The following is an 18,844-nucleotide window of genomic DNA, read 5'->3' on the forward strand; positions in this document are numbered from 1 at the left end:
CTCTGATAACTTCAATAACGGCTATTTGCCCTTTGAATGGCCATTTTATGAGGATTAAAATGGATTATAATTAAAGGAGTTCAGTCACGGTGCTTTGTCCTTTTTTTTTTTTTTTTGGCCACGTACTAAAGGCCAAGTCTCCTTTAAATGAAAGGAAACCTGAAAATAATAGTTCATGACTACGATAGAAAAACATCAAAGAGATAATAATAAGCGATAAAGGAACAAGGATGGTCAAGGATGGCGAAGATTGACACGGATTGCAAACGACGAATTTGAAAAATTTAAGCTAAACTTTTCAAAATGTACAAACCATGACTGAGCTCCTTTAACTTAGTGAGACATACCCTTGTTCTCCCCCCTTCCTTGTAGAAGCGGAAATGAAATCCGTTCATCCCGTAAGCAATTGTGTAACTCTTCACCCACTGATTAGCGTCATATCGTCCTTGAATTCCAATCTTAATCACGATTGCTTTGTTTCCGAGGTCAATCTGGAACCACTGCCGTCTGTTGTTGTACCGTGCAATCCATGAACCAAATTTCGAGCCACTGCGCATGGCATTTAGCCTGCCTTGATAAGCGGCATAATGGGCGTTGTAGATGGAGGAAGCGGTGAAAGCGACGTCGGGCAAGCGGCCGTCTTCTGAGCCAAGAGGGATGTCACAACGCTCTGGAACAAAGAAAGAAGAATATGAATGAACTACGGTTACTTTCAACATGTGCCAATAAGCAATGAGAATTGTGCAGATAGCTTTTACATCGTCCGCTTTCTGTTCTTCTTACGCCTTGTTATGACTGTGTTGGAGTAGCTGGAACTTACATTTTCCTCTCTTATTTCTACTTATCATCTTGACTGAATATTGGAGTACTACAGTTGAAACCCATAAGTGGGTAATCACTCAATATCGTCTAGAGGGAGATGTTAGACATACAGTGATCAGCTGGAGAATATGACACACGACATTACAGACAGCGTTGGAGGACTCTCATTGATGACCTATACTCCAGGAGGAGCAAAGGTAACCTAAGTAAAAACTCAATATCGGGAGCTCATATAATAACGGACAGCAAAAACTTAGTGTCTTAAGAAAGGTTCTCATAAATCAAACCAGTTAAGGCAGACACCCTGTTAACTGGACAAGTGATTTCTGTAGTCCCAAAGTATTCATCTCACCTGGTGTGCAGCCGTGTAGTTCAACTCTCATGGAGATATGTCTGTACCAACCACGAGGGTGAATACGAACACACCGTGCTGTCATTGGAGGAGTCAATGTCCTCGTGACGATTGAAGCTCCGTCATAGTTTCCAACGAAGTACTACAAGAAAAAAAAAAACGGTTTCATTGAATTCAACTGAAAAAATATATAGACCTATTTTATGAATTTTCACTTGCTTATTGCCATATCAATTGTTAATACGGTTTTGATTTTTAAATAAACAATTGATTTACTTCATGATTCATGAATAAAATGTGCATCTAGAAGCGTCTCTTTATGAGGAAAAATTTCATTCCTACCTTCAGTCGATCTCTTTGTTTGTAAGGTACAAAGTGCACGCAATCCACACTGTGTGCAAGCGTATAGCGTGTCACCCACTGTTTGACAATTTTCCTTCCTTGTGTTGATAACATGGTGATCTTGTAGATGCGGCGCATATCAAACTGAATCCATTGGTGATGATTGTTGTGTCTGGCTGCCCAGCCTCCCACGTACCGACCAGTGCGCACGCGCTTCAGTCGTCCAAGGAATGGTGCGTGGTAGCGGTCCCACATGGATGATGAAGTAATCTGAGCATTTTTGATGCGACCGCTCTGGACGCCAAGAGGATAGCTACAAACTCTTGTCAGTTCTGCAAAACATAATTAATTTTTTGTTCCCTTTTTATCAGGTAAGAACAAATTATTTTGACAGTCAACTCCTTCATTAAACCAGAGAGATTGGGCGCTTACCATTTAGCTTGAAAATCCAAAAATTCCAGTTGAACTGAAGTCAAATGGAACAGTAATTTTCCAGAAAATCCGTTCGGTAATGATAGACTACCTCCAGAAGTAGTCCTCTTTTTTCGTTCGGAATGGAACGGCGGAAATTTCCTTCCCATTTGATAAATTTTCCAGTTTCCAGTCTCTCATCATCCGGAAACGACAACGGGAAATTGAATTGTAAATGGTAAGCGCCATATCGTTCGGTTGATTTGCTGATTTTGGAAAAACCCTTACTATTTAAAGGTCATTCCAGCCGTTTATTCTGATAAATGGTAAGCCACCTCTTTACAGCTCTCAGACGACATTTTAACAAGTTTACCTCAGTGTGTCTGTGTGCTTAAGCCACCCCTTAAGGTACACACTTCTCTGTAAGAGAAGTATTTGTCGCACACTTCTCTAAGACTGTCACTTCCCCAATTAAGTCAGAAAATTCTTCACGATAGGACTGACAGTTCTCTAAATTAGAAATCTATCCAAGCAGACTCTTCTTTAAGTCAAACACCTCCACAAGACTGATAATTTCTAATCGTACCTCTCTGACATCCGTAAAGTTCAGCCCTCATGGATATGTGACTTCTCCAGGCTTTAGGGTGAATACGGACATACTGTGCTCTGAATGGTCGCAACAAGGTATATGATACGATCGAATTTCTGTCTGAGTTACCACGGAACATCTAGCAAGATAAAGTGGTGAAAGAATAGTTGAAAACTAAGTGCTTTAGCATAATTGCTACTGGTACGTAATGGATTCAGTTATTCGACGTACGAACGCGATGTGCGGGCTATTTTGAAAATTGTTCTCAAAGCTACGCATACTTTGGTGGCCTTACGGATTGTGGTGTGTTGGCATTCACTAGTCAACGAAATTTAAAGCCAGTCAGACACAAATTAATCTCTTGGACAAGCGTCCTTAGCAAATTTTGTGTGTGCGAACGAAAAACAAATTTCTTATTAAAGGAATTCTTATTTAGTTGACTAAATTCTTTGAAGCCTTTCTATACCCTATATGCATTTCAGAATGTTCATAAACGCAATTTCGCCACAACAATACGTTTAAGATGAACATCTGAACACAAACCTCAGAGAACTTACCCTAACTTTCCTCCTTTCCCTGTAAGCTTTAAAGATGGACCCATCTCCATAGGACAACACATACCGAGTCACCCACTGATGAGCATCTCGTCTGCCTTGTGTTACAATTCCTGTAACACGTGCAATATTACCGAGGCATATCTGAAGCCACTGTCGAGCATTATTAACACGTGCGCTCCAAGAGCGGATAGAGTTGATTCGTCCCAGCCATGGCGCCAAGTGGTGATTGTAGTATGTCGAGGCACTAAGGGCTCCGTCTACGATTCGTTTATCCTCCAAGCCAAGTGGAAGAGCACAGCGTCCTGAGAAGTCGGAGAGTCAACAGATCAGTTATGTCTTATGTTGATGTGGGAAGAAACCACTCCGAGGAAAACGATGTAAGGTAAATATAACGCCAGAGTTTCGAAATAAAAAAGTAGAACATTAGTTCAACTACTTGTGTAGCTGCCACAACTTGATTAGAAGTATTAAATTATAATTAAAAGAGTACACACTTCTAAGTATGGCAGTCTAAATTAATCTAGGTACTATGGACCAAACCTCTGGAACTCTGTAGGCGACAAACTAAAACTTTACTGTTAACATCAAAACTTTCACCAAGGAAAGTAGGAGAGAGACATTTTACACATGTAATCGCTGTTTCTGCAATAGCTAGAATCTTTCTACTTTCCACACGTGAGTCAATGTTGTATTGTGAAGGTGAGCAGAATCGGCAAGAAAAATGGTGTAAGGTAAATATTTCGCCAGATAGTTTCAAAATAAAAAGGTAGAACATTAGTTCAATGGTACGTTTGCGACACCCTAAGCTTAGTAAAAGTAATAGATTAGAATTACAAGAGTAAGCACTTCTAAGTACGGTCTAAATACATTTGCGTGCTATGGACTAAAACTCTGGTACTCTCTGGACGACAAAACCGCTGCTAATATCAAACATTTTAACTTATGAGAGAGACATTATATTATATTCGACACCTGTAATTGATATTTGTGCATTAGTTAGAATCGTTCTGCCTACCATACGTGAGCAAATGTTTTAGTATTTTATATTTTAAGTTTAAATTAAGTTATAAATTGATTAGCCTATTATATTTATGTTGCAAATTGAAGTTATTACATGCGCTCATTTAATTCTCTTACTCGATCTTAACTAAAGTATCAGTAAACAAACAAACAATGTTTACCAGCTGGACAGCCATTGAGTTCAACTCTCATGGAAATGTGTCTGTACCACCCTCTGGGTAGAAAACGTATGAATCTCGCGCGGGCGACTGGGAAGAGTCTGTGCTGTTTGATAGTGTTCCTATCACGGTTTCCAAGGAAATACTAACAAAATAAAAGAGAAAGAGATTAACAGCAAAAGCAATTAACAAAGCTACTTTTTGTCTTTACACCGAAACCAACAGACCATATTTGTATTATCGGTATTGGACCGGAACTAGCTTGCAACTGAGGCTAACGCAAGGAATCTTTTCAAACGCAAATGTATTCATCGTTTGTTAATGATATTACCCACATGAGCCTCCATTGCAAGCTATATTTCCAGTCCAACAGCAAGAATACGAATACGGTCTACTCAAACAGTGACATACCCAAGGTCTTCCTTGTGACCAATAAATGGTGTAATGTGCTCCGTCAATACTATACGACAGCATATATTTCGTCACCCACTGACTAGCATCACTTCTTCCTTGAGTCGCAACACTTGTCACCTTCATCGGTACTCGCATGTCAATCTGCAGGAATTGATGATGGTTGTTCACCCTTGCTGACCATGCGCCCATAGTCCTTCCCGTTCGCTTCTGGTTCAATCTGGCCAAGCGCGCGCCGTGGTTTGCATCCCACTCGGATGAGGCGCTGATCTGGTTGCTGCGTATGCGGCGGTTTTCCATTCCCATTGGGCGATTACATTGTGGTCCTACAAGTTACAGTTGGTAAGCAAAGTAAGTATCGTTCCTAAACTTGATTGTTGAAAGGCTAGATAATTTCCATCCATCAGGACCCAGTTATTCAAGGGGTGGATAACACTATCCGATGAACAAATCAAGATAGTGTTTGACCACATTTCGAAACACCTCGAAGTTTGTCAAAAAATACTCCGTTACGCGTCCCTTTTTCAACTCTCTTCTCGGTGCTTGGAAATGTGGTCAAACACGGTTTTTCGTGTTTGATATTACATATAAAAGGTACAGACCGATGATACATCCGAAGAACTCAACCCTCATAGACATCCATCCACGATACGCTCTGGGGTGAACACGAATGTATCGAGCAACAAATGGTTTGTTAAGGGTGTGTGTTACCACGATGTAACGGTCGTAGTTGCCACGGAATAGCTGCAATAAAAATGAAATCGTACAAAATTAGTTGAGTCGATAGATCTGTAGAAAAGCCGAGGGGGCAGAAACTTCACTAGAATCCTAAACGTATCGGCAAATAACTGAAAATGATTAGCACGTCCCAAGTAATATAGTCGGAAGAAGAACAAACGTTTCTCGGCAAATTTTCGCACAGTTTTGTACTCTTACTATTAAAACATTGTGACTACTCGTGAGCATTCGGAACATTAACACGTCAGTAGTGCACAATGAGGTTAAGGCAACATGTCGTAACGTACGTAGGTGATGAAAACTGCAGACTTGATACAAATTTCTTCCTCAAAGCTGACCTTAACTGGTGCTTGTTCAATGGAGTGAACATGTCTCCGAGACATTACTAAAAACAGTGTTTCATCAAGATTTCAGTCTTGGACGATCCCAAATATAGATATGTGTCAGGTGTTACTAGAAATACATGCTAGTCAATGAAATTACAGCAAAGGTCCGAAACAGATCACGCTAGCGGCCAAACTGGTAACAGTATTATTTGGTTAAAAGCTTCTTAGGGTATCGCCTGAGGACACATTTTACCTTGATTACTTTTCGTTCGGCGTAATATTTATAAGTAGATCCATCACGGCTGTAAGTTATTCTGTAAGTCTTGACCCACTGTTCTGCGTCATGTCGGCCCTGAGTGGCGATGCCTGTTACACGAGTCAGTGCTTCAAAATCAATCTGCAAGGAAATCGTATGTGAGATAAAAGCTAACAGTTTGTGAAACTAATACGCACATTTGTTCACTCAAAGACATCTTGTACAGTTGTACAGTGGTACCGTTGGACACCACTAATTCAAACTCGGTTATTTCGAATTCCTCGTTATTTGCAACTCAAACCCATTTCCTTTGGATTTGCCCTTCACTCATTTACTATCGGCTTTTTCGAAATCCCGATATTTCGAACTATTTTTCGTTTCCCCAGAGAGTTCGACTGTCTATAACGTAGGAAGCCTATTCTGCAAATAGTGCGTATTTAAAGTTGATTGATTGATTGATTGATTGATTGGTTGATTGATTGATTGATATCTTCTTTTTGGTTTCGAGGCCCTAGAAAACCCATAGAGAAAAATTAAACATTTTTATTTTTCATCGAGTATATACGCTTAGTACCCATTTGAACTATTCACTGTACCTGCAAATACTGTTTGAGATCATTTCTACGCGCGCACCATGATCCACCCAATCTTCCCACTCTCCTCTGATGCAGGCGAGCATTCCATGGTCCACAATAGAAACTGTGGTACGATGAAGCTGTGATTAACGGATTGGCAATACGCCGGTCCGCCATGCCTAGAGGCATGTTACACTTGTCTAGAAAAAAAAAAAAGAGAAAAGGCATGTATTGTTAGGCTGTTATTTCACTGCTGATTTACTTGTACAACGCAGTTCAACTTCAGATCTCAAATATCTTAGGCGCACATGAGCCAACTGAAAAACAAAACGTAAAACTTGAGTTCAACAGGCTCACCGTACGACCCTGAAAAGTTTGTGAACAGTTGATTTGATATAAGTTGGGCATGTTTATGGTGCAATTAGAACTTAGATCAATACACAGGGATAGTTACAGTGTATCATTAAGGGTTTCTTAGGGTTCACAATCTAACTGTTTGATTTTCTCCCGCGACACAACAACAGACTTCAGAAAATTCTCCTTTTCCTTTCATTCTGGTATGCTAGGTGTGAGGTTTATGTAGCCAGTTGGCGAGTTTTTGACGACAAATAACGTAATTAAAACAATCCAAAAACCTATTCACTTACGCTCTGGGCACCCATAAAGTTCCAGTCTCATAGCTATGTAACTGTGCCAGCCCTTGGGTACGACACGGAAATACACAGCTTTGATTGGCGGAGAGAACGCTTGGGTCTTCACAGAGTGACGATCATTGTTGCCTGGGAAATACTGCAAAAGAGGAAAAGATATTTTTGCGTAATGTTAGTAGGATTCAAATATATTTGTCGATTTAAACCTGAATGCTTTCGATTCGGTTCCTCCCGTTATGTTCCTATTCTTTTTATGATAGCTCCAGTTTACTTACAAGAACTTGTTGGTATATCAAAACAACGGCTCTTATTTTATAGTTTTCGTATTTATTCCAACATTTACCTGCTTTGCCAAGCGCGGCAGAGTCCAAACAAAATTATACATTGTTGAAGTTATTGCTAAGGCTAACAGGCATAAAGTCTGAGAGAAAAAAATATTTTGTTGACCAGTTTCCCCTTCATTGCTATCCCTAACAAGACAGGTGTATGACTGAAATTCAGACAAAAAATTCCTTACTGATTTTATGCTTTGATCTGAGACATGCGAGGTAACAATAGGCTTGAGAAGAAAAACTGCTCTTTTCAGTGGCTTTCAACAGTTAGCAGATACTTGCTTCTGTTTTTTTCCACATAAGAATCCCACAACTTAGCTGCATACCTTAAAATTCCCGTACTCCATGTAGTACTCAAAGTGCATGTTATCCTGGCTGAAAGCCACCAAATAACGCGTTACCCACTGATTAGCGTCATGCCTTCCCTGTGTCGCAATTCCTGTGATTTTCATTGGTCGACCCAGAGCGATCTGTAGATATTGATTGGCATTTCGTATACGTGCTACCCAGGCTCCCATATAGCGGCCAGTACGTGAGCGGTGGAGTCGAGCGAGGTATGGACCGTGGAACACATTATAGGATGAGGACGCAGTCATAGCAGTGTTCTTGATTCGGCCGCTCTGTATGCCAACTGGAGCGGCACACGGTCGAACTGGAAATTGAGATTTTGGAGTTAATTACTGAACATGCATACGTGTAGACCAAATTGCACTTTTAGGATGATAATAGTTGTGAACAAATCTGGCACACAACACCAGACAGCAAATGCTTGTAGAATTTATACTCGTGTCCCACTTCCATTTCGACATACCACTAAAAACGAAACCTGCTTAAAAAATGTTAATCACAAGTTTGCTATTATACACATGTGACAACTACCATATTGCTTGAGGTACTGTACATACCAGCCAGACAGCCATAGAATTCAACCCTCATCGAGATGTGGCTGCGCCAAGATTTGGGATGGATTCGTACAAACTGTGCTTTAAAAGGCGGGACAAATCTGTAGGCTACCACTGTATGGCGATCAAAATTACCACGGAATACCTACAAGAAATACGCACATGGTCACTGTTAGTAACAATATTGCTATATAACACTCACCTACCGTCATTTTATGTATGGTCAAATTATTGTTAAGCCAAAGCACATATCATTTTGTGAGCTTTAAAGTTCAACTCAGGGCATATTAAAAGTGATACTTTTACGTTTCATTTACAAAGTAGAAAATCAAACGAATTTTCAGCTGATGATATAGGAAAAAAAATGCAAGCTAAATGTGAAGTAAGTCAAGACTAGAGAAGTATTTCAGGACTAAAATTGTACGTATCCTCGTTTGTCACGATGTGCCAAGTCACCCTTACGGTAAATTAAGACCGCCTTTGAAACTAAATTTTCTTCTTTGATTAAGATGCCATATGAAGCAATTCTTGAATATACTTTGAACATTAACTTCATTTTTTTCTAGCTCTGGGGAAAATAATCTAGAAAAATGGCTTTTATACAGTAGCACATCGTGCGAAGTATACTACTGAAAGTTGGAGATTCCCATGTGAGTGAGCAGTACCATTCACATGCATTCCATGTTTATGTAGACAAATCAACGCACCCTTGTTCGTCCGTACTGCTTGTAAGAGAAGAATGTTCTTCCATTTCTGCTGTATGACACAATATATGACGTCACCCACTGGTGAGCATCTTGCCTTCCTTGAGTAGCCACGCCCTCTAGGCGACCCAAGACACCAAAGTCAACCTAATTACAGGTAAATTAATATTATTAACCAAATCAATGAAAGAGTACTAAAACGAACTATTGTGACAATGAAAATTGTTCAGTTATGTCAAGAAAAAATTGAATCCCTCATTACTACCCAACCAGTTAGCTTAAGAGTCTTTGGCTTAGAGTACACGCAACCTAATTACTTTCTAATTTGACTTAAGAAACCGGTTAAGCCTAGATTCAGAATTTATGTATTTCCTGTCCTTATTTATCACTGACTGAGAAAGTTACTTCATTGTGATCGGCTGAAACAAGCAAAAATATAGTTAATTTTTCATTTGCACTACAGCGCAAATTATACAGGCGCATTCGTAATTTTCATAGTCATAAAATAAATGAGTAATCGTATGAAAGATCGAACAATCAAGGATTTACATTACTCATGATATATGAAAATTATTTTAAATTGCGCTCGCCTTATGGTTCCTGCAATTTTGAGAGAATTTTCAAATAAAGCCTTCACTGCACTCGCATTCATACAATTATTTTGACTATACTTGTAAAAGTTGTCCCAGAGTTAACCAATGTATACTTGCCTGCAGCCATTGTCCAGCGTTATTTCTCTGGGCACACCAGGCACCAGTCCTACCACGACCAGCAACCATATTGAGCCGCCCGCGATCTGGGCCATGTCTAGAGTTGTGACTTGAAGAGGCAGACAGTGCACCGCTTGGGATGCGGCGATCTTCTATACCAATAGGAACCTTACATCGTCCTTGAAAGTACATAAGAGAACACATAATTTCAAGTTCAAGTTGCATGAAGAAAAAGCTTCAAAATACTGTTCAATACAATGACAAAACGACACACCGAAACTTCCGAATCTTTGCTGACTTCCAAATTACTAGAAAACATTTTTCCACAACAACAGAATTTATTTACCCCATTTAATAGCTTATATGTACAATCATTTCAAATGATCTTTTGAAAAATTGAAAGGTTACCAGCTCCCTGAAATAACTAAAAAGCTAAAGATGCCAGGGAGCTGGTTTATTTTCACTGACTATAATTCGATTGATCAAATTTACACTAAAAATGTGCTGCTTTACTTTCTTTAACGGGAAAACATTGTTCATTGATCATTATAAAATGGTCATCACCAACACAACTTAAAACCAAAACCAGAAGAAACAAAACTCTAACTCTGACTTTGAATTTTCTGGCTAGGATCAACAAATATTAAACGCTAGCACTTGTTTGGCCATTGGAAAAAAAATTCCCGAAATCATTTTTTTAGGGCCTACGGAAACCATAACAATATTTCAAGCTGATATCAGAAGAATAAAGTAAAATGAAAATAAGTCACTGCACTAGAAGAAACAGTTAACCTTACCGATTGTACAGCCATAGAGCTCAACTCTGATTGAGATGTGTCGGTACCAGGACCTGATGTGAAGTCGCACAAAACGGCCTCGGATTGGTGGAACAAGGGCATGGGAAACAACTGTGTTCCTATCGCGGTTGGCTTGGAAAATCTGATGAACGAAGATCAAGTAAAGTACCTCAGGTTAAGGAATGAAATACAATTTTCACTGACCGTACATGTGATATGACGGATCGAACAAAAAGTAGCCCAATTACGCTTTTAATTTGCTGTTATTTCGTTGGTAGTAAGTATCTAGCATTGGCCGTACAATGCCGGCCCCTTATCAAAACATGCAGCGACCTTAAAATAAAACGTCTTGACTTTACACTGACTTTGACAAAAATGTTAAGCATTTTCAGTTCCCGAGTATTAGCCGATCGCGAAATAAGTTTCTTATTTCCCGACTTATTTCCCCGTCCACTAGCAGCCACGATATTTTAGCTGTGCAAGAATATTTCGAAATGAAACCCACCTTCCTCGTATTGCGTTCAAAATAAAAAGCAAAGTAAACTCCATCCAGACTGTACAGTAGATAATATGATGTGACCCATTGGTTAACGGTGGGTCTACCTTGAGTCGATATACGGACGATTTTAGTGGGTCTCCCCAAGTCAATTTGTAACCACTGGAAGGCGTTATTCGCTCCTGCAGACCAGCCGCCCATGTACCTCCCCCTGCGTTGGTTTTGTAGCCGAGCTAAATAAGGAGCATGATGATTATCCCAGCGAGATGATGACGTAATGGCGACATTTCTGATGCGGCGATTCTGCATTCCCAACGGACGATTACACAGTTTACCTGTGAAGGCAACATCACATACATTTTTACAGAGACGTTCCTGGTTTTCGAGAAGACTTCGGTATGAAAATGTTTCTCCTCGTAAGAACTTCAATTGTACAAGACCATTCATGGCCATATAGCCAGACAAAAAATTTAATAAGGCAATGTCCATGAAAAAAGTATGACTGAAGCAATGTCCATGAAAAAAATGACTGAAGCAAACTCCATGAAAAAAGTATGAGTGAGACAATGTTTATGGTTAAATTCTCTTCTTAGTTATTTAGGGTGTTTATGATGACTGTAAACAACAAAAACAAAAAGGCAAGTGTCTCGGTTGGCCTCTTACTAGTTACGGCCCAAGCAATTTATAAATTCGCTGGGAAGAAATCATGCAGTTTGTTATAAGTTGGAATTTGTTACATCAAAGTCTTTTCATACTCTACTGTATATCACAAAGTTCCGTAACTGTTGTTGGAAATTTCGCGTCACCCACAAGGTTACTGCTACTTTTTAGATTACTCCCTTTTTTGTTTGTTTTATAAGGTGTTTGTGGCCTCAAGATTACTTGCATCAGAATTATTTAGCTTCAGCTGGCCTCACCTAATCTGCAACCATAGAGTTCCACTCTCATGGAGATGTGACTGCGCCATGTTCGGGGGTGAATACGAACATACCGTGCTTTGAAAGGGCGCAGGAAGCGATGGGTTACGACGAAGTTCCTCTCGAAGTTCCCTTTGAAAACCTGTGTAAAACAAATGAAACAAGAGAACACGTCAGAAAGTTATTTCACATGCAAACTTCACAGAAGGCTACTTAAATTAATGACATTGACAAAGAAAATTACTTCACCTTAATCCTTCTTCCTTCCCTATATGGGATGAATCTGACATTGTTCATACTGTAGGACACTGCATAACTCGTGACCCACTGGTCAGCGTCATATCTACCCTGGGTAGCGATTCGCTTGAGTCGAGAGACTGTGCCCAGGTCTATATTCAAGTACTGCCTGGCATTGTTGTACCTGGCGGTAGATAAGTAAGACATAACAGCATAGATAAGTTCAAGTGCCAGTTTCTCTGGCAAAGTAAGTTTCTTTTCTATCATACATGATACTGAAGGGAAACTGGCCAAAGAAAAATAGGCCATTTTCTACAAATAGGGCATTTTCGTATTCTCGGTATTGGACTGGAACTAACTTGCAACTGAGGCTGATGAGTCATTTCAAATGCAAATGATGGTAATCTGTTTTTATTGATATTCCTCCGCATGAGCTACATTGTCAGCTAGTTTCAGCCCTATATCGAGAACACGAATATGGCCTGTTGGGAACACCAAAACCTTACTTACTTACAACAATATAAAAAGTTAATATGATAAAGAGGTATTTTGCCGAAACACTGAACGAAACCACAAAATTAAGTCTGAGCGTGTCCAAATGTAATCGTACAGTACTCACTTTGCGATCCAACCTCCTCGAACATAGCCGTGATTCCTGGACTGAAGTCTGGCATTCCACGGTCCGTAGTAATAGTTGTACATGGACGATGCCGTAACAGCTTGTTTGGTAACGCGACCGTCCTCCATTCCCAAGGGAACATCACAAGGATCTTATATGAACCAAGGAAGAGATTAGCCAAAAGGAATGCATAAGTAACAACTGAATGAGTAATAAAGTACATGTAACTCGGCTGAATGAGTAATTAATAACGTGCAACTGAACTAAATTTCTTCGAGTTTTGATAACAAGAACAAAGTGAAATTATTCTTCACGAAATGGGTACCGTTATTCTTATATTCCCGGGAGCCGTGGGTAAGGGTGGGTTGAGTCGCCAAAAGGCCTCTGAATTCTTTTTATTATTATTATTATTATTATTATTATTATTATTATTATTATTATTATTTTGTCTCAACGTATAGCATCCTCAAGGACTAAGTGGGAGAGTCGGGTCAATATTTTTGGGTCAGAAAGAAGGCAACCGGGACTATTTACCCCTGGGTCTCCGAGGATGCACCTATAGTTGTGTGTTATATGAAAACAACAACAACATACAACGTTTTTTTCTCAAGGTCGGTTGATGAGACAGGGGTGAAGTGCCCCAAACTCAAAATTGGAGCAAACGACAGTCAGCTCTCTGGCCAGAACAGGAAAACAGTAGAAAATAACTGTCCATAAGATTTTGAATTAATAACTGCAATATCATGCAAGCAAGTCACATTTCTACTAAAGACCTTCTTTCTGTCTATTGAATACTGTGTATCACTTAAGACCATTACCTGCTCTGCAGCCATAAAACTCGGCTCTCATGGAGATGTAGCCATGCCATCCCCACGGGTGCAGACGAAGATAGCGAGTTTGTATTGGTGGAGACAGGACGTTATCCACAACGCTGATACGGTCACGATTGGCAGTGAAGTACTACAAAGAGTAAACAAAACATTGTTCATCTAAATGAGCTGAAAGCACTTCACTATCACTATAAGGAACTGAGGTAATACACACGTTGCCAAAAACGTCCGTTGCTAAGTTAACATGTGCACGATTTGTTTTTCTGCAAAACCACAATGAGGCAGTGTTGCAAGATAGGTTGCACCCAATAACAGACAGTTAAACGTCAAACTGCTATACTTACAGGGACTTTAATAACTGTTCTGCTTCGAGCTGATAACTGGTCATTTAGACACATGCCCAGTTGTATAAGCTTCAACTCGAATCTTAGGAAGACCATAGTGTAAATATGATACGATTTCGTGTTTAAATAAAGATTGAATTGTCTTGACTTATACCATCTGTAAGCATCAAAAGGAAACAAATCTGACCTTATCCTGACTTCTCTGTCTGTAGGTTGCCCAGTGCAGCGTGTCCAAGCTGTATGTCAGCTTGTATCTTGTCACCCACTGGTTGGCATCTCGTCTTCCCTGTGTAACAATCTTTCGCACAGTTGTAGTTCTTAAAAAGTCGACCTTAAACCACTGGTTACGATTGTTATGTCTGGCAATCCAGCAGAAAGGCTTGTGAAGTCGTCCATTTGGTGCTGTGTAGCGTCCATTGTAAGCCGATGAGGAGGTGATTCGTGCATTGGGGATTCTTCCAGATTCCAGGCCCAGTGGACGGTTGCAAAGTGGGGCTAAATGGCAACAAAACAGCAACAACTAAGAAGAAGGTCCACCACACCTTGTACTTGTTTATGACATTTTGTGGCTTACAGTTGTTTTAGTTGGAAAATTTTATAACCAGTTTGATTCTCATTTTCTTTTGTTTCAGATACTGATACGAAATTTTAAGCAAAGTTAAATAAAAAGAAACTTTGAAAAAAGGCAAATTAAATGGAAAATTAAAGGTAAATTGAAGGTAAATGAATGTAAAAACGTCACGTTTAAAAAGGATTCAAATCAACTTTTTTGATCTTTGATTCTCTTTGGTTTATTGACTCTTTCTTATGCAAGTAAATATATGAAGCATACCTCAACTGCGGAATTAAGATTTAAAGATATGAGGGATAATCGAAGACTTGAAACCTAAGCAGTAAGTTCAACTATTTAAGGTTTCCTTCAATGTGAATGTGCGTAATTTAGTACATCTCAAAATATGACTTATTAGCACATAATAACATGACCAATAAGTTCATGTAACGACTTACCAATAGGGCATCCTATGAATTCCACTCTCATGGACATCCAGCCATACCAGGTCAGCGGATAAACACGGATGTATGAAGCGGCTATGGATCTGGGGAAAGTGTTGGTGACTATTGTGTGACGGTCACTGTTGGCTGTGAAAACCTGTCAAACAGGAATGCATAGAACAGCAGGTATTAATTGTAAATGCGACCGAATTACCCACCGTGTTTTAACATTCATATAAGACCAAAGCGTTTTGGAACGAAGCTAAGTTAAGTGTTAGAACTGATATTTTGAAGCGGTTGTTAAAGGATGAGTGGTGAAGAGACAGAACAAAAGATGTTGACAAAGTTTTTGTTCGTTAGGAGAGTAGAGAAACTTTACGAATGGTCAATTCGCTCTGTGAAACGTGTCTGCAGGGCCGGGAATCATGGTAGTTGTATTCATCAGAAAAAATATCCTGTCTAAGATGATGAATATAACTACCATAATTCCTTGCAAGCCCATCTCATAGAGGATGGAGGAACCCCTTGTACTGCTTCTATTATTACCCTTAATCACTGGAGAACACTTTACCTTTGGATACTTTACAAATTTAAATCCATCTCTACTAAAAGTCAGGATAAAGGTCTTGACCCACTGGTTAGCATCTTGTCGACCCTGAGAGCGGATTCCTGTAAGTCGAGCTAAGACCCCAAAGTACACCTGAAGCCACTGGTTACGAACGCTGCGCCGCGCGCTCCATGACCAGCGGTGATTGATGCGGCCATGCCATGGTGCAAGGTAGCGATTGTAGTAGGTAGAGGCTGTCATGGCACCATCACGAATGCGCTTATCTTCCAGACCAATCGGAACAGAACACCGTGCTACGGAACGATAAATATAACACTGACGTAAACTGCACTGCTCAAACTCAAAATGATGAACATGAGGGTGTGTGGATAATAAGCATAAAATTATTTAGATTTTATTTCTCCGTTTCTTCCTTAGTTTTAGTATCGATTGAGAATATCTATCAAACACCCAAGACAGTGTTTGACCACATTTTCAAACACCCCGACGTTCGTGAAAAATACTCCGCTACGCGTCGTATTTCAACTCTCTTCTCGGTGTTTGGAAATGTGGTCAAACAGTCTTTCGTGTTTGACATATTACGTAAAATATCAACTTCTAAAAACGTTAAAAAAAAAGCCCTTCGGTGAAATTTTTCTTCTTGTCTTACTTGCTGCCAGATAAAGACGAGTGAGATTTTTCTTTGCATCGCATTATCCATTTTGTATTTTAATGAAAAACATTTTTGTTTCTTTGTCGTATATTTCTTCCATTTTTCATCAAAACCACTTAACCACTTATAAGCTTTGAAAAATATTTTTCACGAAATGTTTTTTAAGCTTTTTTATTATTTTCATTTACTTTCTTTGTATGCCATTTTAAGACAAATACAAAAGAAATGAAAAAAAAAATACATTAAAAAATTACACTACTTAGTTATTAACGTTACCTGCAACACATCCATAGAACTCCACTCTCATAGAGATGTGTCTGTACCATCCCCATGGATGTACTCGGATATAACGCGTTATTATTCGAGGGAACAAACGATATTGAACAACAGAATTCTGATCTCTGTTTCCTGTGAAATACTGAGAGAAAAACATGAAGGGTTTTTAGTATCAGGAGTACAAGGATGTAAACAGGTCAATGTGGTGTAAACAAGTTCTGTAGTCAATGAAGTGTTATAAGTCATCGCAGGAGCCCATCACCGTGATGGGCTCCTGGTCATCGCCATATCCAAGAATTTACCAAGGGTCTTGATGGAGTTCAATTTTAACTGTCAGCTGTTTTTAACTGATAGCTGAGATCTGAAAAAACTGACTCAGAGCTGTGAAATGGGTAGTCTTCTCCGCAGCCGTTTTTGGGATGTGCGTGACATCCCAAAAAACGGCTGCGGAGGAGACTATGAAATGGACTGATGTTTTTGAATTTTGATATTTTTAGCCGAGAAATCGGAGATTCCAGCCGCCCTATCCAGATCCTAATCTCACTTATAACTTGCGAAAATATTTGAATGTTAATGCTAATGTTTCTACACTTGTAACTACCAATGGATAAAGCCATATTGGTCGAACTATCTGAAGATGCTCAAAACAGGGCCGTAGACAGAAAAAAAATATGACTGTAGCAATGTCCATGGTTAAATTCTCCTCCTACGCATAGGTGGTGTTTATGATGACTATAAACAACAACAACAACAAATAAGCAAGTGCCTCGGTTTAGTCGGTTTGCCTGTTTCTTGCTTCGGTCCTGGAATGTACTAACATCCCCTCAAGGGCGCAAAACTGTCACTTTGGCTTTCACAGAACATTTCTTCCTAATATGCCATATAAGGCGTTTAAATTTTATGTTACTTCTTGATCGTTGTAACTGTCTTAAAATTCAAACCCTTACCCTTCTCGCACTATTCTGTTTATAGTCAGCGAAAAAAACACCATCCTGGCTGTACGACAAATAATACTGTGTCACCCACTGACGGGCGTCATGTCGTCCCTGAGAAGCTATTTTAGTGATCCTCATTGCACGGCCAAAATCAACCGAGAGCCACTGGTAACGATTGTTGTGACGTGCACACCACGCCCCCATCCGGGAACCTGCTCTCTTCAAATGGAGCCTGCCGTTGTTAGCAGCATGATTCTTATCCCAGCTGGACGAGGAGGTAATCTGCGAGGCTCTTATACGGCCATTTTGCATTCCTAATGGTTTGTTACACTGTGGACCTGGCAAAAGATAATTGTTACAGAATAAAAATGTTGATTCATGGCCTAGAGGATATCTTTCGCTAAGTGACCTTTTTTTTCTGAACCTCAAATTGTTTATATTCCGAGAGAAGTTGCTGCTGTATGATCAGAGAAATAATTTAATCTTTTTTTAAATTTCTTTGCCCCATTAGCAGTAAAATCCCATGTTAACAAGTCACATTTAAACAATAGTTTACTTTTCCATTTTGAAATAGCCTCATCTAAACACGAGGGGGGAGGGGTTCGGAGAATTCGAGACAGTTATTCAATGATATACGTAGTCGAGAGTTTGCAAAACTTATGAAACTTCTCCCAGCACCCAAGTGTTTAGATGAGGCTATGTAAACATGGAAAAGTACTCTATTGTTTTTATAAACTATTTCTCAAAAATACACGCGACTCCAAAACGTCACAACCGTGTTTACAAACTGTCATCTAAACACACTCATCGACCAAGGAGAGCTCGTGTAGTATCTCAGTTATTTTATAATAACGTACACATAACACCTACCGACAATACAGCCGAAAAATTCCACTCTCATTGATATCCAACTTCGCCATGTGACTGGGTGTATTCTGAAGAATCGAGCCTTTATGGGCCTCAAGAAGCGGTTAGTTACAACCATGAAGCGGTCATAGTTTCCAGGGAAGATCTGTGCGAGACAAAAACCAAGTGCATTAATGAACGACACAGTAAGGCAAGAAAACTACTTGCTTAGAAACGTCATTCGAATCCAACAAACAACATGTTTAAGAAGAAATAAAATTGTTTCAAGGAAAAAGTAGATCAGTTATCCACCCATTGCTACCTACTCGAGGCATCAGTAAGGCATTTGACCACCTACAAATCCCCAAGGTGGGTCAGTTCTCGAGCATGGGGTAACTGTAGATAATTCCCCCTCTCCTGGGTTTCCGCCTTATTTTTAAAGCTGCAGAGCGGTCAAAACATGTTTCAGTTGAAGACTT

The 18,844-nt window shown here is 39.7% G+C and overlaps 1 protein-coding gene across 1 annotated transcript; it reads right to left on the bottom strand.

Moving 5' to 3' along the window:
• Positions 1 to 93: 93 nt before the first annotated feature.
• On the bottom strand, positions 94 to 18,596 carry LOC110068483 (uncharacterized). Its single transcript, XM_089287377.1, has 27 exons — positions 18,390 to 18,596; positions 17,532 to 17,857; positions 16,585 to 16,726; positions 15,660 to 15,949; positions 15,104 to 15,245; positions 14,283 to 14,590; positions 13,740 to 13,881; positions 12,922 to 13,072; positions 12,315 to 12,486; positions 12,066 to 12,207; positions 11,158 to 11,483; positions 10,653 to 10,794; positions 9,856 to 10,034; positions 9,149 to 9,292; positions 8,445 to 8,586; positions 7,866 to 8,191; positions 7,205 to 7,346; positions 6,579 to 6,757; positions 5,980 to 6,123; positions 5,265 to 5,406; positions 4,663 to 4,988; positions 4,255 to 4,396; positions 3,074 to 3,375; positions 2,514 to 2,655; positions 1,517 to 1,848; positions 1,175 to 1,316; positions 94 to 670 (listed from the first exon to the last, which is right to left on the bottom strand). The coding sequence occupies exons 1-27, from the start codon at positions 18,502 to 18,504 to the stop codon at positions 285 to 287; spliced, it is 5,568 nt and encodes a 1,855-aa protein (XP_089143503.1). The 5' UTR covers positions 18,505 to 18,596; the 3' UTR covers positions 94 to 284.
• Positions 18,597 to 18,844: the final 248 nt, after the last annotated feature.

The sequence above is a fragment of the Orbicella faveolata genome, unplaced genomic scaffold (assembly GCF_042242905.1).
Source record: "Orbicella faveolata isolate gen_17 unplaced genomic scaffold, um_ofav_v1 contig_14, whole genome shotgun sequence".
In the NCBI taxonomy this organism is placed as follows: Eukaryota; Metazoa; Cnidaria; class Anthozoa; order Scleractinia; family Merulinidae; genus Orbicella; species Orbicella faveolata.

What these genes read in the sequence shown, in the direction of transcription:
- LOC110068483 (XM_089287377.1), bottom strand. Translation starts at nt 18,504, where the DNA reads ATGGTTGTAACTAACCGCTTCTTGAGGCCCATAAAGGCTCGATTCTTC. An exon ending in ACGCTGGACAATGGCTGCAG is followed by an intron (nt 9,293 to 9,855) that starts GCAAGTATACAT and finishes ACCTGTAATTAG; the next exon opens with GTTGACTTTGGTGTCTTGGG. An exon ending in GGTCACAAGGAAGACCTTGG is followed by an intron (nt 4,397 to 4,662) that starts GTATGTCACTGT and finishes TTATTTTGTTAG; the next exon opens with TATTTCCTTGGAAACCGTGA.